General features: G+C 35.1%; 1 protein-coding gene across 1 annotated transcript in view; it reads left to right on the forward strand.

The window, feature by feature from the left end:
- Positions 1-25,999, forward strand: part of BRINP3 (BMP/retinoic acid inducible neural specific 3) — a 404,544-nt gene that overhangs the window by 190,738 nt on the left and 187,807 nt on the right. The window contains exons 3-4 of the mRNA XM_042925066.1: positions 2,162-2,352; positions 25,146-25,336. Coding sequence (XP_042781000.1) covers positions 2,162-2,352; positions 25,146-25,336 — 382 coding nt within the window. The remainder of the gene's footprint in view (positions 1-2,161; positions 2,353-25,145; positions 25,337-25,999) is intronic.

The raw sequence follows: 25,999 nt of genomic DNA on the forward strand, positions 1-25,999 counted from the left end.
GAATATACACTTATATTATATATGTATTATATATAATATTATATATACATATGTGTATATATAATACACAGGTACAATTTAGGTAATTTTTTATAAAAAGAAAAGACATAAAAATTGTTAATATCAACCCAGGTTTGGGGAAAAAAAGACATTCTTACTCTCTTCTGAGGAAACATGAACTAATAAATCCAGCATAGTGTCACTAAAAATCCTGTATTTACTGAAAACAGAACACAGAAAATTTTGGACACAATATACTAAATTGTCTAATAGTTTTCTTCAATGTAGCGGCATTAGTGTTGTCTGTTAATGCAAACTCTGGATCCCACTTCAGTCCTAATGGATCAGAAAATTCTGGGGTAGAGTTTCTATGTGACTCTACTAGGTGCTAAAATTTGAGAACCACCGGTAGAACAAAACTATTTAGATCAGCTGATTTATAGAGGAGACAGCAAGAGTTTCTGAAGGAAAGAAACACTAAATTGACTTATTCTAAGGCCGAGTCTTCCCTAGATTCCTTAGTGAATCTTATCTTCTAATTAATCTCCAAAAGACTGGGTGGATTGTTGGGCTGACAAATGTGTGTCACACAAGCAAAATATTCATAGTTAGAGACTGTCAGAGAGATGCCTCTTTGTTCTGCAAGTATTTACTCTTCTTTATTCTGTGTAAATCTCTTCCCCACTTCCCCGCCTCTAGCAACCTTTTTTTTTTTTTCCCCTCAGGGACTGCCTAAATATTAAATATCACCTCTCCAAAAGTTGCCATCCTGGTCACTTAAAATAAAATGGGGCTTCACTGTCCACAGCCAGATGGCTCATCACAGCAGGCTGTCTCTGGTAGCTCTCAGCACTTACAGTCCTCTGACATGTGTTTAAAATTTAATTTAATGTCTTCGTTTTATTTATTTATTTATTTATTTATTTATTTATTTATTTAACATTTATTCATTTTGAGAGCTAGAGAAGGAGCAGCAGGGGTGGGGAGAGAGAGGGAAACAGAGAGAATCCCAGGCAGGCTCCACACTGTCAGTGAGGAACCCAATGTAGGGCTTGAACTCACAAATTATGAGATCATGACCTGAGCCTAAATCAAGGGTTGGACCCTTACCCAACTGAGCTACCCAGGTGACCCAGTTTTATTTATTTTTCAAACTTTCTCTAGAATGTGAATTCCATTTGGACATGGACAGTATTGGTCTGCTTTACTGATGTATCCTTATCATGCACTGTTTGTTGGTGCACTACAGGCATTTTGTGGGGAAAAATATAAATAAATATAGGACATCTTTATACAATATTACTTAATATTTTATTTGCCAAATAGTAATTGAGTTAAATAACATGCCTAATAGTATTAAGCCTGGATGAAGGAATTCTTTCCTGTGGAAGGTATTTGAGATTTTTATCAGACCAACTCAGAATAATTCTGTACATTTATCAGGAGATGCAGTTCACCATAGTTCTTTTCTGAAGTGTTATTAGTTTGATTTTAACTCAATATAAATGTATAAATCTTTGTTTAAATGTATAAATCATTTATAACCATATTTTCCATTTCCCTAATTTGGCCGAATCCACCTGAAATGTCATTTGCATCTAGAGAAATCGCTAAGCAAGTTGAATTTAGGTTTCAAAATAGGTTGTAAACAATAATTATTGTAAAAATATTTCTCTTTTGGTTATGCTTTTAAAATTCTTCCACAGCGCCATAATATTCTCGAAGTGTTTTACAGGGTCCCATGCTAAAGTGAATAAAGAAAGGAATCATTAGAGTTATGAAAATAAATTCATTCTCTTTTTTCAATTTCCCTCAAAAATAATAAAATATTATCTTAGTGTTTTTTAATGGCTCTACATTCATATTCTATGCGTAATGAAATCATTTTTATGAGTACGTCTTTCCTTGGGAAAAAACGAATCAGGGAAAGCTGTTTCTTTTACGTGACTTGTTTTTCCTTTATGTGATTTGGTTTTCAGAATATTCACTCGAGTTACATAAATTATAAATGTTGCTTCTCCTACTCATAGCACATGACACATTATTACAGGCGAGACTCATTGTAATGTGGTGACCCCAGCTAAACTACCAAGTGAACTTTTCAAATGAAAACATTCAGGTAGATTGTGTATTTATGAATAAAAATAAATTTGCTTTTCAGGGAGTTTGGCCGCTGGAAAGTAAATAACCTTGCAGTCGAGAGGAGAAATTTCCTTGGCTCTCCTCTGCCTCTTGCTCCTGAATTCTTCCGCAACATAAGACTTTTGGGACGCCGACCTACCCTGCAGCAAATCACAGAAAACCTTATCAAGAAATATGGGACACATTTCTTGCTGTCTGCTACTCTGGGAGGTACGACTCTTTGAAATATTTGCGCCTATGTATGCTTGTGTGTAAAACTGTATAAACCAAGTAAATGTGTGCTGATTAATTCAGATAGCTGCAGTTTGAATAATTCTAGAATTCATTCACTAATTTGTTCAATATGTTTACTGAGTTATTACTAAATGCCTTTTATGGTGTTCCCAATGGTGAGGCAGATGGTTATTACCTAGTTCTTACCTGAACGCAGCCTACAATATAATAACATGCATTAAATATAGTCTTAGTTATTACACTTTAAAATGCAAGGTGATGTGACAAATTTTATTTAAAAAATGAATAACAAACAGTCCAGTCACAAAGTGGAAGTCATCACTTCAGGTTGCAGAGAGCAGGAAAATTTCCCTGGAGTAAACCTTAAAGATCTAAAATTATATTTGTAGCACTATTTTAGTATTTTTGATTGCGGTGGATATATGATATGAAAAGACTGATCAATAAATGTCAATTATGATGTACAATGTAGAAGTAAAGATTAATAAAGTCACTTCTTCAATTTATAAATGTTTAAAAATTAAGAAAACGGTGGTTTTAACATCATTAAATATGTTTATTTATCATAGTGATGTATAATTCAGCATTTTGAATATACTTAAATGATATTTGGGGAGGTAACATGTAATAGGGAAAATACAATTTTCCTAAAACTTAAAAGTATCCCAGAATTCCATGTATTTCATTTCTTGCAGGACTTTAAATAATGTCCAGCCATTTTATTTAGAAATAGATGTTACTTTTTCCTATAATGAAGAGCACTGAATATAATTGAGTAGGAAAGCCATGGAAACAGGGATTTCCTGCTTCCTTGTCAGTTCCCAGTAAGTTTACTAAATACGGGCAAACTGATTCACACCAATGGGGAGGTGGTGTGAAAGGCCACTTAAGTTCTTCAGTTTTCCTATCTTAGAAAATGAGTCATTTCTTTCCTTTACCTCCCAGTCCAGTCTGTCAGTAAGTCGTGCCAGTATTTCCCCCTCAAATATATCCCATGTCAAACCTTTCTGACTTTTACTTGAACATCCCTAGACCAAGTCATCATGTTTCTCCCAGAATACTCCTAAGGTCATGCTCCACACAGATCCTTATAAAACTTGAATCAGGTCAAATAATTCCCTGTGTCAATTAAAACCTATAACTAGCCACTTAAAATCCAAATGTCTTGCTATGGCTTATAATGCACTACATGAGTGATCTGGCACTGACTTTCATCACAGACCTCAACTTTGCTCTTTCCTCATCATGTTGTTTTTTTCAGTGAGAATGACCTTCAAGTGTTTCTGGTCAGTATTTCTGCTTAAAGGTTACTTTCCCGAGAGGGCTTTCCTGTCCATACCTCCAGGAACAGTGCCCAGTTGTCCACCAATAGTCTCTACTATTTTATGATCTTACTTTGTATTCTTAATTGTATTTATTTTATTTTTTCATGTTTTAGTATTTATTTTGAGAGAGAGCACAAGTGTAAGAGGGACAGAGAGAGAGAGGGAAAGAGAATCCCAAACAAACCATGAGATCATGACCTGAGCCAAAATCAAGACTTGGATGCTTAACCTACTGAGCCACTCAGGCACCTTTTTTATAGTATTTATTTTTATGTGAGATATTTTATTCATTAGTTTCCTTATTTATTATCTGTAATTTCTGCGTATTTCCTTGAAAAAAAGGGACTTGCTTATATTTGTCATCAATTTACTCTCATAGTTAGAAGCACACAATATATCCTCATGAAATATTTTGGTTTTTTTGTTTGTTTGTTTTATTTGGATCCTGATTTTTATTTTTATTTTCTTAAATAATCTCTACCCCCAACATGGAGCTCGAACTCACGACCCCTGAGAGCAACAGTCACGTGCTCTACTGACTGAGACAGCCAGGTGTCCCTGGATCCTAATTTTTTTAAATATTTTTTTATTATTTATTTTTATTTTTTAATTTACATCCAAGTTAGTTAGTATATAGTACAATAATGATTTCAGAAATAGAATCCAGTGATTCATCTGCTACATATAACACCCAGTGCTCATCCCTACAAGTGTCTTCCTCAGTGGCCCTTGCCCGTTTAGCGATCCCCCAACCCACAACCCCTCCAACAACCCTCAGTTTGTTCTATTTATGAGTCTTTTGTTGTTGTTGTTGTTTTGTCTCCCTCCTTGTTTTTATATTATGTTTGCTTCCCTTTCCCTATGTTCATCTGTTTTGTATTTTAAATTCCACATATGAGTGAAATCAATGTGACATTTGTCTTTCTCTGAGAAATCTTGCTTAGTGTAATACCCTCTAGTTCCATCCACATTGTTGCAAAAGGCAAGATTTCATTCTTTTTGATTGCCGAGGAATACTCCATTGTATGTATATACCACATCTTCTTTATCCATTCATCTGTTGATGGATGCTTGGGCTCTTTCCATACTTTGGTTTTTGTTGGTAGTGCTGCTATAAACATTGGGGTGCATTCATCCCTTTGAAATAGCATCCCTGTAACCTTTGGATAAATACCTAGTAGTGCAATTGCTGGGTCATTGGGTAGTTCTACCTTTAATTTTTTGAGGAGCCTCTGTACTGTCTTCCAGAGTGGCTGCACCAGCTTGCATTCCCACCGGCAGTGCAAAAGAGTCCCCCTTTCTCTGCATCATCACCAGCATATGTTGTTGCCTGGGTTGTTAAAGTTAGCCATTCTGACTGGTGTGAGGTGGTATCTCATTGTAATTTTTATTTGTACTTCCCTGATAGTGATGTTCAGCATTTTTTTCATGTGTCTGTTAGCCATTTGGATGTTTCTTTTGAAAAGTGTCTATTCATATCTTTTGCCCATTTCTTCATTGGATTATTTGTTTTTTGGGTGTTGAGTTTGGTAAGTTCTTTATAGATTTTGGATACTGACCCTTTATTTGATATGTCATTTGCAAATATCTTCTCCCATTCTGTTGGTTGCCTTTTAGTTTTGCTGATTGTTTCCATCACTGTGCAGAAGCTTTTTATCTTGATGAGGTCCCAATAATAGTTCATTACTGCTTTTTATTCCCTTGCTTCCAGAGACATGTTGAGTAAGAAATTGCTTTGGCCGAGGTCAAGAGGGTTTTGCCTGCTTTCTCCTTGAGGATTTTGATGGCTTCCTATCTTACATTTAGGTCTTTCATCCACTTTGAGTTTATTTTTGTGTACGGTATAAGAAAATGGTCCAGGTTCATTCTTCTGCATGTCACTGTCCAGTTTTCTCAACATCATTTGCTGAAGAGACTGTCTTTATTCCATTGGATATTCTTTCCTGCTTTGTTAAAGATTAGTTGGCCATACATTTGTGGGTTCATTTCTGGGTTCTCTATTCTATTCCATCGATTTGAGTGTCTGTTTTTGTGCCAGTACCACACTGTCTTGATGACTACAGCTATGTAATACAGGCTAAAGTCTGAGATTGTGATACCTCCAGCTTTGTTTTTCTTTTCCAGGACTGCTTTGGCTATTCAGGGTCTTTTCTGGTTCCATACAAGTTTCAGGATTGTTTGTTCTAGCTCTGTGAAGAATGCTGGTGTTATTTTGATAAGGATTGCATAAATTTGTAGATCACTTTGTATAGTATTGATGTTTTAGCAATATTTGTTCTTCCAATCCATGAGCATAGAATATTTTTTTCATTTCTTTGTGTCTTCTTCAGTTTCTTTCATAAGCTTTCTATAGTTTTCAGTGTATAAAAATTTCACCTCTTTGGTTAGGTTTATTCCTAGGTATTTTATGGTTTTGGTGCAATTGTAAATGGGATCCATTCCTTGATTTCTCTTTCTGTTGCTTCATTCTTGGTGCATCGAAATGCAACTGATTTCTGTGCATTGATTTTGTATTCTATTACTTTGCTGAATTCATGGATCAGTCCTGGCAGTTTTTTGGTGGAATCTTTTGGGTTTTCCATATAGAGTATCATGTGGTCTGTGAAGAGTGAAAATTTGACTTCCTCCTGGCTGATTTGGATGTTTTCATTCCTTTCTGTTATCTGATTTCTGAGTCTAGGACTTTCAATACTATGTTGAATACCAGTGGTGAAAGTGGACATCCTTGTCATGTTCCTGACCTTAGTGGGAAAGCTCTCAGTTTTACCCCATGGAGGATGATATTAGCAATGGGTCTCTCCTACATGGCTGTGATCTTGAGGTATGATCCTTCTATCCCTACTTTCTTGAGGGTTTTTATCAAGAAAGGATGCTATATTTTGTCAAATGCTTTCTCTACATCTATTGAGAGTATCATGTGGTTCTTGCCCTTTCTTTTATTAATGTGATGTATCACATTGATTGATTTGTAGATATCGAACCAGCCCTGCAGCCCAGGAATGAATCCCACTTGATCATGGTGAATAATTCTTTTAATGCATTGTTGGAACAAGTTGGCTAGTACCTTGTTGAGAATTTTCACATGAATGTTCATCAGGGAAGTTAGTCCATAATTCTCCTTTTTAGTGGGGGGTTCTCTGTCTGGTTTTGGAATCAAGGTAATGCTAGCTTCATAGAAAAAGTTTAGAAGTTTTTACTCCATTTCTATTTTTGGAACAGCTTCAAGAGAATAGGTGTTAACTCTTCTTTAAACGTTTGGTAGAATCCCCCTGGAAAGCCACCTGGCCCTGGACTCTTGTTTTTTGGGATTTTTTTCTTATATTTGTTCATTTTTGAGAGACAGAGAGAGATAGAGCACAAGCAGGGTAGGGGCAGAGAGAGAGGGAGACACAGAATCTGAAATAGGCTCCAGGTGCTGAGGTGTCAGCAAAGACCCCAATGCGGGGCTTGAACTCACAGATTGCTAACTGAAGTTGGAAGCTTAACCAACTGAGCCACTCAGGTGCCCCTGGGAGGTTTTTGATTACTAATTCATTTTCTTTACTGGTTATGGGTCTGATCAAATTTTCTATTTCTTCTTGTTTCAGTTTTGGTAGTTTATATGTTTCTAGGAATCTGTCTAGCTCTTCCAGATTGCCCAATTTATAGGCATATAATTGCTCCTAATATTCTCTTATTTTTGTTTTATTTCTGCAGTGTTGGTTATGATCTCTCCTCTTTCATCCCTGATTTTATTTATTTGGGTCCTTCCCTTTTTTGGGGTATCAAACTGGCTAGGGGGTTTATCAATTTTGTTAATTCTTTCAGAGAACCAGCTCCTGGTTTCATTGATCTTTTCTACTGCTTTTGTTTGTTTGTTTTGTTTTTGTTTTTGTTTTTGTTTTTGTTTTTGTTTTTGTTTTCCATAGCATTGATTTCCACTCTAATCTTTTTTTTTTTTCCAATCTTCTTCTGGTTTGGGGTTTTATTTGCTGTTCTTTTTCCAGCTCTTTAAGGTGTAACATTAATGTTGTGTACCTGAGACCTTTCTTCCTTCTTTAGGAAGGCCTGAATTGTTATATAAATCCCTCCTATGACCGTCTTTGTTGCATCCCAGAGATTTTGGCTTTGGACTGTGGTGTTATCATTTTCATTGGCTTCCACATACTTTTTAATTTCCTCCTTAACTTCTTGGTTAACCCATTCATTCTCTAGTAGGATGTTATTTAGTCTCCAAGTATCTGTTGTCTTTCCAAATTTTTTCTTGTGGTTGATTTTGACTTTCATAGTGTTGTGGTGTGAAAATATGCAAGGTATGATCTCGATCTTTTTGTACTTGTTAAGGGCTGATTTGTGTCCCAGTATGTGCTCTATTCTGGAGAATGTTCCATGTGCACTCAAGAAGATCTGCTGCTTTAGGATGAAGTGTTCTGGATATATCTGTTAAGCCCATCCAGTCCAGTGAATCATTCAAAGCCATTATTTCCTTGTTGATTTCCTGCTTACATTGCTGCAAGTGGGGTGTTGAAGTCCCCCATCATTGTGGTATTATTGTCAATGAGTTTCTTTATGTTTGTGATTAACTGATTGATATATTTGGATCCATCACATTTGCGGCATAAATGGTTACAATTGTTACACCTTCTTGGTGGATAGACTCCTTAATTACGATACAATGCCCTTCTTCATCTCTTGTTACGGTCTTTATTTTAAAATCTAGATTGTCTGATATGAGTATGGCTTTCTCCAGCTTTCCTTGGCAACCATTAGTATGATAGATGGTTCTCCATCCCCTAACTTTCAATATGCTGGTATCTTTAGCTCTAAAATGAGTATCTTGTAAACAGCATATAGATGGAACTTGTTTTCTCATCCATTTTGTTACCCTATGTCTTTTGATTGGAGCATTTAGTCCTTTGACATTAAGAGTGGATAATGAAAGGTATTAACTTATTGCCATTGTGTTGCCTGTACAGTTGAAGTTTCTGGTGGTGTTCTCTGGTCCTTTCTAGTCTTTGTTGCTTTTGGTCTTTTTTGTTTTATTTTATATTTTCTCCCCTCAGAGAGTCCCCTTAAAATTTCTTGCAAAACTGGTTTAGAAGTCACAAATGCTTGTAGTTTTTGTTTGTCTGGTAAATTATTTATTTCTAATTCTATTTTGAATGACAGCTTTGCTAGATCAAGAATTCTTGGCTGCATATTTTTTCCAACTCAGCACATTGACTATATCCTGCTACTCTTTTTTGACATGTTAAGCTTCTGTGGATAGGTCTGCTGTGAAACTGATGTGTCTTCCCTTATAGGTTAAGGCCTTTTTTATTTCCTTGCTGCTTTCATAATTCTTTCCTTGTCTGTATATTTTGTGAATTTGACTATGATATGCCTTGTTGATGATCAGTTTTTGTTGAATCTAATGGGAGTTCTCTGTGCTTCCTGGATTTTGATGTCTGTGTCTTTGCCCAGGTTAGGAAAGTCTTCCACTATGATTTGCTCACATAAACCTTTTACTCTTTTTACCCTCTCTTCCTCTTCTGGGGCCCCTATGATTCGGATGGTGTTCCTTTTTAATGAGTCATTGAGTTTCTCTAATTCTTATATCGTGCTCTTTTGCCTTCGTTTCCCTCTTTTTTTCTGCTTCATTATTCGCCATAAGTTTCTCTATCACTGATTCGCTGCTCTGCTTCATTTACCCTTCCTTCTGTGGCATCCATTTGATATTCGATCTCAGTTATTGCATTTTTAACTTCATCCTGACTAGATTTTACTTTTATCTCTACAGAGAGGGATTCTATGATTTTTTCCAACCCCAGATAGTATTCTTATTATTGTGACTCTAAATTCTGTTTCAGATATCTTGTTTATATCTGTGTTGATTAAGTCCCTGGCTGTCATTTCTTCCTGTTCATTCTTTTGGGGTGAATTCCTTCATTTCATCATTTTGGAGAAAGAAAAGAGTTCATAGAATTAAAAATAAAATTAAAAAAAAAAATTAAAAAGAACACACAAAAAATCAAATAAAGAAAGCTAGATCCAAGGTGTGTTTTCTTCTGGTTCTTGAAAGAAGCTTGATAGAAGAGAGAAGAAAGGGAAATAAAAGAAAAAAAATGAAAAAAAAGTAAGATATGTTTAAAGATTTAAAAAAAGTCATACAATAAAATAGAATAAAATGAAATGAATAAAGTAAAATAGACTAAACAATGTACAAAAAGTAGTAAAATATAGTAGAAAAATAAAGAAAAATCTTTTTTATAAAAACAGAAAAAAAAGTCTCTTTTTGTATCCAAGAATAAGAAAAATAAAATTAGATGGACCATCTGACAGAATGGAATCCTAACAAAATTACATGCAGTTTCCCCTAGAAATCAAACTATGAAGTATGTACTTATAGTATGTACACTAAGCACAAAGCAGGGGGGGAAACTTGTGGTGCCTCTAGGGCATGTTTGATGTAGGTGGACAGGACTTGGTTTAATGACTCTATACTCCACTAGGTGTTACTGCTTAGCTTATTGGGGTGCATTGGTGTGGCATGCTTATGTGCCTATGCGCATGGGCAGGGGAGGTGAAAATAACATCTTCCATCTTCCCAGTCTCTAGCATCAAATCTCTGTGCTCTCACCAAATGGCAATCAAGCACCTCTCCTTTGTCTGGAGCTTCCATCCGCTACCTGCATCTCCACTGCCTGGGACCAAGCTGTCAGCCTGCCAAGTGGTACCTACCTCCCAAGTTTTATCTGAGATGGGGCTGTGTTTCCAAACCCTTCACTTCTGAAGGTCCTGTAGCTTGAACCTGCTCCTACCTTCTGGAGAAGGGTCTTGTGGAGTCGGGGCCAGTTGTCGGCCACCCTGAGAACAGTCATGCGACTGCACCACTGTAGATGCCCAATGTCCCAGAAAAATTTCACACAATCATGTAGCAGCAGCGGTTCAAGGACTATGGTAAATCACAACACACATCTGGTGCCAGGCTTCTTCATACCTTAGCATCTTTGTTCCACCAGCAAGTGTGGCTGTAATCTGGGGTCCGCTGGGACCTTTTCCTGTGTGTACACTGCACGGCCTCTACCAAATGTCCTCCTGGCCGGGGAACCATCTTTCCCCGTGTGGCCTGAGGACCCCTTGGACCTTGCTGTCTGCTCCTGGGGATTTGTTCTTCCTACCAGAGCACTGCCAGGTATCCAGCTGCAGAGTTTCCAACTCTGCGCTCCCCTGTTTATAGAGTCCTAAAGGCAACAAAACTTCTCCTTTCTCCCTTGCTGGTTCAGTTCCTGAGAGTGTTTCTACTCTTTTGCTCCAGCTGCTTTTGAGGAAAGTGCTTTTCTTGTACTCTCCCCCGCTCCATCTCGGTCCTGTCTCTGCAAACAAAAACAACTCTCCACACCCCTGCAGCTTCTCTCTTCCCCATTGTACCTCTCTGTGCCACATACCTGCCAAGTTATGTGCCTTAAGTTATGCAGATTGTTGATCGGTGCTCAGATCAATTTTCTCGGTGTGCAAAATGGTTTGATGCTGACATAGCTGCATTTCAAGAATGAAAGAAACAGAAAATTTCCATGCTGCTCCACCAACTTTGCCCCTCCCCCTTTCTACTTATGAAATATTTGTTAAATTAATATGTGAGATTACACTTTGCTTAGAGGCTGTGGTTTTCAAGTTCACCAAATAGATGTCAAAAATATGATACACACAGAGAGTAACCGAGATCTAATTCAAGAAGAAAGGTGAATGAAAAGCAAACACAAAGAACCAAAACAGTCGGTTAAACAAAGATTCAGAATTGGAGAGAATCAGGATGCAAGCAAGAGCAGGTGAGCAAGGCATGGAGAAGTTGGTAAAGGAAATTCCTGGGCACATTGAGGAAATATAAGTGTCAGGTGGCCTTAAGGAATTACAGGTGGAAGATGTAGATGGTTCAGGGAGACAAGAAAGGTCAGCCATGAAAACTCATTATCTCTGTCCTCCATAAATCAATACACTAAGTAATATGATGAAGAGATCAGACAAAGCTGGTTTTGAAAATTAACTCCCCCACCTTTTTTGAACTAATTGTGAAATTGTTAAAAAATGCTAAGTAACTTCTGTGATTTTAGGTTGTTTTTAGGAGAAAGTGGGAGAGTAATATCTGTGTGGTAGGGTCATGGGAAGATTAATGTCTATGTAGGAAAATATTCTTGGCACAATGTATGGTATGATGTAAACATGCAATGCACTCATGTTATTGTTATTACAGCAGTGCAGATAGAAATAATTATAAAATGTCCCAATAATTTTAAAAACTTATTCTGTGAAAGCTGCATCTATATGGGTTAGTGAGGTCAATGATTATTAATACAATAAAATCTGAAGTAAAAGTGAAAATCATTACTCTAACTTATTTTATTTATTTATTTTTTTTTAAGTTTACTTACTTTGAGAGAGAGACAGAGAGCATGAATGGCGAAAGGACAGAGAGAAAGGTGGAGAGAGAGAGTCCCAAGCAGGCTCTGGACTGTCAATGCAGAACCCCATGTGGGGCTCTAACTCACAAACCATGAGATTATGACCTGAGCCATGATCAAGAGTTGGATGCTTAACTGACTGAGCCATCCTGTCACCCTGTCTAACTTCCTTTAAAAAGTTCAGTGGTTTGGGAGCACCTGGGTGGTTCAGTCAGTTAAATATCGGCATCAGCTCAGGTCATATTTCATGGTTTGTGAGTTACAGCCCCATTTCAGGCTCTGTGCTAATAGCTCAGAGCCTGGAGCCTGCTTCAGATTATGTGTCTCCCCCTCTCTCTGCCCCTCCCATGCTCATGTTCTATGTCTCTCAATAATACTTAAACGTTAATTTTTTTTTTTTTTAAGTTCAGTAGTCTTATACTTCTATCAGGCTTCATTGTGGAGAAGAATTTCAGAATATAAAATATATTCTCCAAATAATAAAAGAAGAAAGTAACAGGGGAAAGGCAGAGACAGAAATTAAAAAGGTGACTTTTTAATTGTTTTCATTGCTTTGGCATTGTGAATGCCACATTTGGGCCTTCAGATTGGTTTTTGTTGTGTATGTTTTTATTTGTTTTTATGAACATGGTTCAAAAATCCTTTGTGGGATTAAGTCTTTTCTTCAGGTTGATTATTCAATGATGATAATATAGTCTTTTAAAATTGCTTTTCTTTAGTTATTTAAGTCTTATTCAAGCGTTTTCTTAAAGGCAGAGTGGAGTAAGGTGGGGCTGGGGGGTGAAGAAGGGGAAGAAATAGAATTGCCATACTCACTAGCCTTCTAACCTCTGACTATTACTTAGATTTAGTGTTCCTTATATTTTCTATTGGAATTTTCTTTTTTTTTCTGTAAATATTACTTATGTTTTTTTCCAGGAATCTCTGCTGGATGACGTTAATAATTTAGCTAAAATGCATGAAATTATTTACGTAGCTTAAGGATATAAACTATTTACAATTAACAAGTACACCAGCTTGATTTCAGACAATTTTTTAAATATTGCTGTTGTAATTCCACTAAGCCTTTTTTGTTGTTGTAAGTATAGTTTAGTTTTACATGTTTCACCTAGTTGAACATGAAATTGTGTTTTTCCATTAAAAAATGAGATTTGTGGTGTTTAATTGGAGCTAATTCTCTCTCTTAACTGAGTAAGTAACAACCCTAATAATAGCACACTGAGGATGTTATGTATATAAGTAAACATTTTAAATGAAAAGACAGTTGTTTTTGCTTCTTAAGTAACTAGATCTTCAACTAAATTTAAACATTTTTAAAAACGAGTTGAGTATAAAATATTCACTGTCAGTACTAAGGTGATGAAAAACAAATAAATGAAAAATGTCTTTTTTTCCCTGAGTTATTTAGTACATCATATTATTGACTTAGACATAAAACTTTGGATAGCATATTTGAAGCCTTTAATGGGATATTTTATGATAGATAAAGCCAGTGATTGAATTATCTCCCTATAGGGAAAAATAAATTATAAAAAAAACTTCTTCAATCTATATCATTTTCCACATTTATTTCATCTTATAGCTTCCAGACTATTTATCAATAGAGTAATTCAGCTTGCTTCTATTTGGATAATGATATCTAAACTCCATCACTGGTTAAATATCTAAACTAAGCTACTCAATTTGAAGAATCAATCTTGAAAAAGATTGCACTACTGGGATATATTGATTTCTAGCTATGGAATATATTTCATGACTGCTTTTATAATATATTTCATTATAATACAATATATGACAAACACTGAAATAAAAGTGTGTCTGTGTACTGAATACAGAACAACAAAAAATGAGAATAGGAAAAAAAAGAAAGATCTTAAACCTACTGGGTTGACGGGAGAGGGAGGGTGCCCACTATGAAGCAACAAACCTAGGTTCTGCACCAAATGAAAAAGACAAAAGACTATGCAAGATGGAGCCCAAAAATTGCACTTAAAATTTTATAAAACCTTGTAACAAAATGTTTATAGTGATTTTATTTTTTAATGTTTATTTATTAGAGAGAGAGAGAGAGAGAGCACACATGAGTGCACTAATGGGAGAGGGACAGAGAGAGAGGGAGAGAGAGAATCCCAAGCAGCTTCTGTGCTGTCAGTGCAGAGCCCGATGTGGGGCTTGATGCCATGAACTGTGAGATCATGACCTGAGCGAAAATCAAGAGTCTGACACTCAACCTACTGAGCCACCCTTGTACCCCTATAGTAATTTTAAATGGGACCTGATCCCCATCTCCAGTATTATGCAGATTTGTGTAAGAGTCATTGTTACAGCCCTGAGCCACATATAGTCTCAAGAGCATATGTGTGGTTCCCTATCAACCCAGCCTCTCTAAAGCCTAACACACTGAAGAGGAGAACAAATCTTGTGCTCTCTCCTGACAAGCACAACCTGTAGAGAAAGAGGAAGAGGTGGGATTACTCGCATAAGTTGCTTTCCTACACCAACCTCTCTGTTAACTCACTCACTGCACTTCTTCTGGCAGAATCAGGAATGCAGGGACAATGAGGATTGTTTGGGAAAAATACCTTCCCAGGAAGAGGAGTGCAGGAAAAAGTACTCTTTACTTGATACAGATAGTTTTAAAAACTGAAACTGAAATTCATTCTAGAAGCAACTAGATAATCTATTAAGATTTGTTCATTTGCAACTTTGGAAAATATTTTTCACTCTCAGTAACATAAAAACAAGTCTTGTTTGACTACTGGCTTTGAATGCACAGAGTTTTAAAAGCCATGATTAAATTTTTAGTGGAAATAGTTATATTTTTTTTTTAATGTGTGTGGTTTTTATTAATTTTTTTCGTTCAAGTGCTTCTTATGAGAACATATCTTGTCATTACCCCATTATTCAACTTAAGCATTTTATCAGATATATAATTTTTTTATATAAAGAAAATATTTGCTTTGTTATTACAATGGAAAAACACATGATTGAATGTCCACAGTAGCATTAACTTACTAGCATAGTTATTTATTATAATGAATACTACTGGGGCTCCTTGGTGGCTCAGTTGGTTAAGCATCCGACTTCGGCTCAGGTCATGATCTCACAGTTGGTGAGTTTGAGCCACGTGTCGGGCTCTGTGCTGACAACTCGGATCCTGGAGCCTGCTTCGGGTTCTGTGTCTCCCTCTCTCTCTGCCCCTCCCCCACTCATGCTCTGTCTCTCTCCATCCCTCAAAAATAAATAAGTGTTAAAAAATTTATAATAATGAATACTACCTCAATAACCACTTAGTATATAAGTTGTTATGGTTGCAAAGCTCTAGCTTGAAAAGTGTTACCATATGTTGCTGGCGTGTGTATTTCTTTCAAGAAGAACAGAGCAGAGTCAGACAGTAACATACACTATAGGTAGAACAGCAATTCAATTTTTAAAAATTTCCTTGCATCCTTATGAGGGTAAGATTCCAAATATCCTTGTTTAATTTCAGAAATACTCGATTCTCACTCTTCTCTATGTAAATTACATTCTGTATAAAGTGTCCACGGATAGTTTTAACTCTACATCATATACAACCCTCTTTCAAAATCGATTAGTGACTGTGTTTCTCATTTTCATTTGGCCTCATCTTAGGAAATATAAATTATTTTATTTTAGTTTAACTATAACATAATTAAAGGAGCAAATCTGATAAAAAATATATGTAATTTATTTCTTGAGCAAAAAGAAATACTCACTGAAAATGCATGGAACTATTTCCTCTATTAGAATGCATAGTCTGCTTTAAGAAAAAAACTGAAAGGAAAAGCAATCTTTTCTGAAACTTGTATCCCAGGGAATCATTAAGCTAATGGTATTGAAAAGGAAAAAAAAATATTTAAAAAAAACCTGCCATACTGTTTTTTAGAAATAAGTACATACTCATGCTACTTAAGATTAGTTATATCCATTCCTCTCTGTCTCAGTCTCTCATCTCTCTCTTTCACCTTGTATCTCTAATATTATTTCTCTGATAAATTAAATGTTTTAAAAGTGAAAATTAAAGCAATATTGTTAATTAAGTTTTAATTAATATTGTTAATTAATTAAGTTAAGTTAATTAAGTTATCTATTGAAATGCTTTGAAGCCGTTTATGTAAATAATGATATATATAACACAAAAGAAAATGGGATTAAAATTGCTATGCCGATTGATCTTAATAATGACCTTACTGGCAACTAAGTCAAAAGATAAATGTTAAGTTTTGGAATTTTATAAATTATATTGTTTGTTTTTTTCCTCTTCATAGCAGTTTGGTAAGGTAGATAAATGTCCACTGTTTGACAAACACGTACTGAGTTACCTAGAACAATGCAAAGACCCAAGACCTTCCTTAAAGGAACACACAGGTGACTAATAAATACAGATGTTTAAACTGGTAATAAGTTTACTGTGGTTTAGAGCCTCATTACTCAAGTGTGGTTCATGGTTCAACAGCCAGCACCACCTTGGAGTTTGTTTGAACTGCAGAGTCTCAGATTCCATCTCAGATTAATGAATCAGAATCTACATGTTAACAAGATCTGTGGGTGATTTATATACACATTAAGTATGAACAGCACTGTTTAGAGTATCTATATAAATTTAGAGTGTTCTTAACTCTTCCAGAAGTCTCACTTCTGAAAATTAATCTTACCAAAATAATAACAGGAGTCTATAACTATATATGTAACAAAAATGTTCATTATAACATAGTTTGTAAACAACTCCCAACATAGAGGGGACTTCATTGCATTTCACTCAGGGTCGATTCAATTTCATCTGACATGGGAACTATTTATTTCTAGTTCTTTCATGTCATTGTTCTATAGAGAATATTATGATCTGGGTAATTTTGTTTAGAATTTTCTCAGATGTTGTGGGGGATAACTGTTAATAATCATAAAGTCAGTTGCTCTCATTTGGAGTGTTTTGCAAAACACATTATGTTTCTTTGTTGAAGCTCTATAAGACCAGTTATTTCCTTTCCGTAATATCTTGCAGATGCCAACTGGTGTTAAGCCAACAAGTCTGTTTTTACTTCTTTTATATATTTGGCTCTGCTTCTTGTCAGAAGCCTAGTTTTCTCAGATTGATGTTTTTTAATATCTATTTGTTTCTGAACCAGTGGTTTTGTTTTTTTTTTTTCAAGAACACTACATTAGTAGAAAGATATCATCAGATGTTTACCTTTTAACATGTTAAACTGAGAAAGAATGCTCATTCATAGTGAACAAAATATTATCATATTTTAGCACAAGAAATAATGTAATCTCTCATTACCAAAAAGTAGGATAATGTTTTTCAGTTAAAATGTTACATCAAAAGTAAAACCTACAATTACATTAAGCTGTGTTTGCACTGATTATTCCTAAGAGAAAGATTTTTATGGCAGTTCTTTATAAGTAAACCTGACAAAAAGCAAAACAGACATTCACGATCAGATCTTCCAGTGTAAGGAAATTGAATGACCAGGCAGACATCTGCCATAAGTTTAAAGTTGTGTGTGTGCGTGTGTGTGTATGTGTTTGTCTGAACAGAATGTTATATGTTATAGGTTGGTACACTAACCCAAAAGCAGAACAATGATAACATAAAATACAGTCAACATATAAGAGTTATTGTCATCATATTAAAGAAATAAAACTCAAAATAAACAAATGAACAACCCTCAGTGGACTTTAACTATAATAGCTGTGTCTCCCTAATATGCTTTGATTGTGGATCCTCCATGATTCTGCTCTGGTTGTCTCCTCATTCCAAGAATCAAGCTGAAGAACGTTTTCTTTGGAACACGCTGTCCTCCTGGCAGAGACAAAAAGCTAAAGAGTTTGTGTAATTTTGCAATGCTTCTCAAAAACTTGTACTAGATCATGACCTACTGGCTCTTATGTATTCTACTGACCAGAGTGTTATCCTTTCCAATTCCAGTTTAAAGGGAATCACCCATGAACTGTTTATAGTTCTTCTTTACAATTTACCATTGATCCATGTATGCGTGTTTGCATCCATGATAGTGCAGAAAATAATTACAAAGATAACGCAATCTCCTGCATCATCATTATTTATTTATCCTTAGGATGCTTTTACTCATTCTATTATCCATTGTTTTCTGACTTGTTCTGACTTTTTGAAAGCATTACCTTTATCCTCAATAACCATATATATATATATATATATATATATATATATATGAGAATGCAGATTGAGAAAATCCAAGGAAAATATAATAGGGCAAAAGTTCTTTAAAGTTTCTCTTCTTCATGGACATAACATAGATGATTTGAAAATCAGGACAGAAAAATACATTATTATGAGGTCCATTGCGTATCAAATGTACCTCATCACCTCTTACGAGCCAATCATAGGATGACATTAAGGTCATGATTGTTTTTTGTTATTGTCTTATTGTTTTCTGTTTTGCATTCTCCCTAAAAGCATTTTTCAATATGTGCTCTTAATGTCCATAAATGACCACAGTATTTTAGTTGTAAAAGACACAGCTGCATGATTTCTGTGTGAAATGATCACATCTTTTTATATCCACAGTCATTAATCCTTTTCACTTTCTAACAAACTCAGAATGTTGAATCATTTTCAGAATCACATTTAGTTTTTACAAAATGTGTGGATGCCCTTTGGTACTCATGTCATGCTTATGAGCTACAGTTGGCTTAAAAAAATATGAATAAAAATGGCATACGAACACAAATTTTAGTTGATTGAATAATATCTCAGTTTTCAAATCTGAATATTGTGTTATTTATGTAGAATTTGGATGAACTTTTATAATCAAACACTTAAGAAAAAGTTACAATTAAAATCCAAAATGCATTCTTCCTTAAAACTGACTGTGAAAGTTTCAAAGAACGTGAAGACCATAAACATCCTCAAAACGTGGTAGTTATATATAACCTAAAAAGACCAGATCTCTGAGAGGAAAGAAATAGGCCTATTTTCAATGTAGATTGAGTAGCTTTGTTAAAATATCTTAGATATTTAACAATCCATGATTTATAACACTTGAAATTTAGCATAAACTACCCAGCTTACATCGCAATGTTGTCTGTTGTAACTAAGGGTTTAAAACAAGGTATTCATGAGAGAACAATTAGGGTAATTTAAACTGCCTCTCATGCTTCACTGCAGGGAAAGCTTCTGCATACGTGGATTAATGTTCAACTGCAGACAAGAACTATGGGCAGCTTCTGAATGGATTCCCTTTATCCAATTGTTAGAAAGAATAACCAACTGCTATCTCTAATAATCCCATATATCTTGATTATAAGATCCAGTAGAAACCAGTTTTGACTAAGTCCAGGTTCCTGTGGTGAAATACAATATCTATGAAATGCTAACTTATAAAAATTTAAAACCTTCTCATTTGCTGTTAGGCCCTAACCAAAAAAAAAAACAAAAAAACAAAAAAAGGAAAATAGAGGAAACCAACATTTATTATACACCTTAGATGTGTTCTGCCAGGGTCTATGGAGGAATTATATTGCTTAGTCTTTTCAAACAGGTGAGAGTAAGCTATTGCCTGTCTTTTAGAAATGGGAAGGCTAAGGGCATGTATAACTTTACCAAAGACCCATAGTCATCAGGTTAGGGGCCTATGGGCTGTCAGGATTTACCTTCCTATACAGCTGATTCCAAAACTCATGTTTTCCTTTCTCATATTACATCATAATTCCTTCAAGTTAATAACAACAAAGATTGAACTGTAAAACTAGTAATAAATGTATATTAATATTTACAATATTTTTCTTTTGATTGTCTCTGTGCACTATAATATATATTTACTCTCAGGATAGAAGGAGGAAAACACATTGACCTATACCTTACAAGCAAATGTAGACACTTTGGAAAACAAAGGAGATATATATTTTTTTAATCTCCAGTAGATAATGAATGGAAACTACTGTTACTCATGATGATGATTATGGGCCATCGTTTTTCTATGCACATCTTTGATTGTTTGAACTTATATTAGTATTTGTTATCATTCATATTGTAACATAGGACCACTCTGAAATAGTAATCCTTAGTTTTTGTTACGTGTCATTTTCTAAATTATCATGAGGCACTCTAACATCTGCAAAATATTCTTTTTTTTAAGTTTATTTATTTATTTTGAGAGAGAGGGAGAGAGAGAGTGTGTGTGCAAGCAGGGGAGGGGCAGAGAGAGAGGGAGAGAGAGAGAATCCCAAGCAGACTCTGAGCTGTCAGGAACCTGACACTGGGCTGGAACCCACAAACCACAGGATCATGACATGAGCTGAAATCAACAGTTGGACACCTAACCAACAGAGCCACCCAGGCACCTCTCTGCAAAATATTTTTAAATCACGTATTTTAATTTGCTTTTAAAATAAGTTTATGCTACTCCTCTCTTTTTGCATGAGATATGACTCAACTGAGGGCCTACGAAGGAATTAATAAAATTCCTACTAAGGAGTTTTCATCAGAAGAGTGAAGACATATAGAGGGATACAGTATTTAAAGGACTATTTTGAGAGATATTTACTTTCTATGTGTGGATACAAATTGTAGGACCAGGATTCATGGATATGTAAAAGAAGTAGAAATAGAGGCTTCTGTCCATCACAAATATGACAATGCAGCTAAAATTACTAGAAATGTGCAGATATGGAATGAGTTATTTTATTTTAAGTTTAAGAAATTGGGTGAATAAAAGAGAATAATACCTTGCCAACAACTTTCAAATTCTTACTGCAGTCTAGTCGTATTCTAAACCTTTTATGGATGTTATCTGTTTCATGCCTATAGCTCCTCTTAGTAGAAGGAATACTATACTCAAGTTCCATGAGAGGAAATTGAGTCAAGTTATACAATTCAAGGTCATTCAGTTACTAAATATAAGCCAGTATTAAAGCTCAAATCTGTTTGGCACTAGCAGTTGGCATAGTTACATTGAAACTATAACAATTAATTCTATATTTTTCTTCCTTCCAGTACCTCATAATTCAGTGAAAGAGTCCATTCTAGTGGTCTAATTATCTCCTCTGCTCAATGATGTATACTTTTTCAATTCATGTTGGACAGCTCCAGTAATAAGAAAAGTCACTACTATACAAAAAGAGACCGTGAGGATGACTCTCCTTACGTATTTAAAAGGCTTTCTTGAATCTCCAGAAGGCAAAACTAATTTCTAATAAATCAATTGAACCAACATTTTAAATTTAATGTATCACTGAATTGAAGAAAAATTAGATATTATTTCAAAGAATAGATAGTTACGCTTCTTTCCATCTACAGGAATCTGTAGAAAACACTGTAAATGCAAGGAGGCTAAACTTGGATATTTCGGTGTACTTTCTAAATAAAATCCCTTGAGAACTGCCAAATCATCCACAATTTTGTTTTAGTCATAATATTAAACTCATAAAACTTACTTATGTGAATAAATGTTTTAAGTCATTTTCACTTTTTTTTCTTTTCTGTTTTTAATGTCTATTTATTTTTGAGAGAGAGAGAGAGAATGAGAGACAGAGAGCATGTGTACAGGGAAGGAGCAGAGAAAGAGGGAGACAGAGAATCCCAAGCAGGCTCCCACACTGTCAGTGCAGAGCCCAGTGCCAGACAACCCACAAACCGGGAGATCATGAATGGAGCCCAAATCAAGTCAGAGGCTGAAGCAACTGAGTCACCCAGGCGCCCCTCTCACTTCTTTCTTGTGGCTGCAGTGTATTCTACTTTGTAGATGCAACATAGTTTATTCTTACTGATGAGGTCTCTGGGTTGCTACAAATATTTCAAATAAAGCCACAGTAAGAAGCTTTTTGAATATCTTAACCAGTGTTTTTTGGGATAGATTTTAAAAGTAGAATTGCTGAGTCAATCATTGCTAACTATTGCCAGATTTCTCTCTGGTTACATCATTTTGCATTACCATCAGCAATATATCAGAGGGCATGTTTCCTTCCAGTTTGCCAACATCTTTGGCAAGGTTGTCAAACTTTCGGATTTGGGCAAATTCCGTAATTGCAAAGTGCTATATCAATATATTTTGAATTTGCATTTCTTGTACTATTTTAACCTATATCTCCGGTATTTTCTGCTTTATTAAATGTGTTGTCATTAAAACAACTTGACAAGTTTCAGTCTTTAGTACTCACTATGCAGTGTTTTTCTTTTTCTCACTTCTTAATATTTGGTCCGAATTCTACAATATCTGATATCAAGATTGTTAACTTTGTTTTCTTTTAATTTACATTTACCAAGATCTTTGTCATTTTGTTTTTAACCTTACTTCGTAAGACCTGCCTCTTGCTGTATTAGTCTATTTGGGCTGCAATAAAACACCACAGACTGGGTGGCTTAAAAACAGCAGAAATTTATTGCTCACTCTTCTGGAACCTGGAAGTCTAAGGTCAAAGCACCATCATGGTTAGGTTAGAGCCCTTTTCAGTATTGCATAGTCTTGTATTTTCATGTGGCGGAAGGGGCAAGGGAGCTCCCTTGGAACTTCTTTTATAAAGGCACTAATTCCATTGATGTGGGCTCTGATCTAAACACCTCCCCAAAGCACCACCTGTTAATCCCTTCATCTTTGGGGGCTAAGATTTCACATATACATTCTGAGGGGAACAAACATTCAGACCATAGCACTTGCATCTGTGATACACCCTCATTATGAGTTCTCAGACTACCACAGAACTGTTTTTTCTACATCCATGTACAGGATGTTGTTTGTTTTGGTATTCTCTCCCAAGCTTGGCACATAGGTGATTTTCTTTTTCTACGATTCACTGGTCTTTCTGAGATACATTCACTCAAATTTCCACACTAGTTAATCCTCTTTTTCTGGGGGTAAGTAGTCAGTGGGGACTTTTTATTTGCTTGTTTAGTAATTTACATATATATTCACTTTTCTCCTCCAGATGTTCTCGCCTGAAAGCCATTTATCATGCACATGACCTAATGCTGTTCATAATTGGACCTACTCATTCATATTTTTGAGAGTTTTTTTTTTTTTTTCAGCTGCTATAGTTAGGCTGCTTATTTCTACTCTGCCTGTTAGGATCCAAATACAAACTGAGAATGTGACCTTTCAGAAATAACACTGTTAATACTTTATTTCTGATATCAGTTGACCTGTTCTCTTGTGGATAAATATAAGCTGTTACTTAGAATTGAATAGTCTCCGAGGATATGTCATTTTAAAATTAATATTATTTTATTTATTTGGTATTTTCTAAAACTGGGTTGTCACTTTCTAAGCCGGCATAATGCCCCCTAAACAGTGGGTTACTGAAAGAATAAGAGTAAGCATCAATTCTGACAATTATGTGTTAGATGAATATCCAAGAATATGGAAATCCGTAGATAGCAAGTTCTTAAAGTTAAGCTTAAATAACATTGATATTTTTATAAACATTTGAACATTGAAAATTGCAACTTAATTATATTATACATTAAATTTCACCTTTGAAAATCCATTGGCAATACTTAAATCTTCCATTGAGGTTAGTGATTTCCATAGAGCTTATTAACACATAATATTTGTATATAATGCCACATGTCAGGAACCTCTGAATTTAATACATATATTTACATAACTATATTTGTATATAGTAAAACCTTCATTTGCGACCATAATTCATTCTGGAAACATGATTTTAAATCAAAGCACTTGTATATCAAAGTGAATTTCCCCATAAGAAATAATGGAAAACAGATGATTCATCCCACAACCCCCAAAATTTCATATAAAATGATTATAATATTGTAACATAATACAAAATAATACAGAAAATACAAAGTAAAGAAATATAAAGAAATTTATTTATAAAGAAATAAACAAACTAACTTGAACTTACCTTTGAAAACCTTCGTGGATAGTGTGAGGGAGACAAGAGAGAGGAGGATTATTGTGTAGGACAACTTTCACTATCACCAACAGATGTTGACTACAGTATAGTATTAATAAACTTTTGACATATACTGTATTTAATGCAACTGGCAAAAGGGCAGAAGACAGAGGAAAGGGTCTATATCTGCAGGCAGCCTGACCTAGAATGAAGCAAAGCATTCTTAAGCTTACTCTTTTCTGGAAAAGCAAAGGGCTATCCATAGGTGCTTTGAAGGGACAAAAAATACACTAGTGCCTGTTGTGGGAACCTTCTAACGTTCTGAAAAATCACTGATTTCTGCCAAACACCATGGCCTGAGATTGAATATCATCTGAGTATGGGAGACGATCACCCACAATCCCTCAGTGAGCAAACGAGAAAGAGAGAGAGAGAGAGAGCACAGAACCATTGGCCCCATTGTTATCATGTGATGTTTGGCATCACTTACTCCTTGTATTCCAAGACATCACTCATTTATCAAGTTAAAAATGATAGAAATGTTTGCTCATCTTGTGTGACACTCACATAACAAGTTATGTGCAATCCAAAGTATTACTGTGTATGTTTTCTCTGCACTTTAAACATGGCTAAGGGCACCTGTCTGTCTCAGTTAGTGGAGCATGTGACTCTTGATCTTGATATTGTAAATTTGAGCCCCACGTTGGGTATAAAGATTACTAAAATATTAAAACCTTTAATAAATGGCTAGTGTTTAGTAATATGCTTGGTCATGTTTCCATTAGTCATGCTGATCTACAGTAAAGATTTCTGAGTAAATACAACTTTGTATCATGCACCACACTTAAGTTCATATTACATATTTTCCATTCTTAATTTGCTTTTGTGCCACAGGGGTTTTAGGTAAGCTAAACTATATGAAAGTCAAAAAAATCCAGAGAAATCGTCCCACGAAAGCGAGTTTTTCACCATTTACTAGTCAGTATTTACAGCCTTCAATACCTCAAGTACCTTTCTAGGTACCAGGTGAGCGACACAAAAGTAAAACTTGCCCTTTTGTTACTTATCAGTCTTTTGTTTCATTATGTCTGTAATCTACACTTCCTCACCTGCAGATAAATGAAAAATTGATTTTAAGTGGAAAATTGAATAATTTTAAATATTATTAATGCAGGAGAGGAGTCACTCACAATTTTTGTGGACAAGCGGAAGTTGAGCAAAAGATCTGAAGGAAGTGATTCCAGCACCAATAGCTCTTTGGTCACTCTGGAGACGCTACATCAACTAGCCGCTTCCTATTTCATTGACAGGGACAGCACCCTTCGGAGACTTCACCACATTCAAATTGCATCCACTGCCATAAAGGTATGACGGACTTTACTCTAAAATGATATCATACCATTATTATTCCTAGGTCTAAAATGCATCTTTTTATCTTTGCATGTCTCACTGATGTAAAAAATTACATTATAAAAAACAGTTTAACATTTTCATTTGTCATAAGTTTTGAAACGTATTTCAATGAAATGGTGTTTATCTCAGTGTAATTTTTTTACTTGATAATTGGGTCGAGGTTTTTCATACCCTAATGTTAATTGAAATGCACTGGATACACAGACTCCCTTACAGTGTGTATGTGGATGAAACTTTTTAAAATAATATTAATTTATTTTGCAAATATTCATATTTTACAGTACGTAGTTAAAAACATTCTGAGAACATTTTGTGTCAGTGACACAAAAGTCATCAAGCAGCTTGGTTTAAGGAATATTCCCCCCCAATATTTTAAAAATACAATTAAGAAGTACAAGTATTTGGATAGAAGTTCCTAGAAGTCAAGACATAGCACAATCTAGAATTATTTTGTAAATTCCATGAATTCACTAGAATTTTTTGCCTCTGACTATACTATGTATGACTTTATCAAAACTGAGAGAAAGTGACAATAAGGCCCCTTTAATTTTATTTATTTATTTATTTACTTACTTATTTATAAATTAATGTTTATTTATTTTTGAGAGAGAGTCA

Source organism: Panthera leo, chromosome F3 (genome assembly GCF_018350215.1).
Source record: "Panthera leo isolate Ple1 chromosome F3, P.leo_Ple1_pat1.1, whole genome shotgun sequence".
Lineage (NCBI taxonomy): Eukaryota > Metazoa > Chordata > Mammalia > Carnivora > Felidae > Panthera > Panthera leo.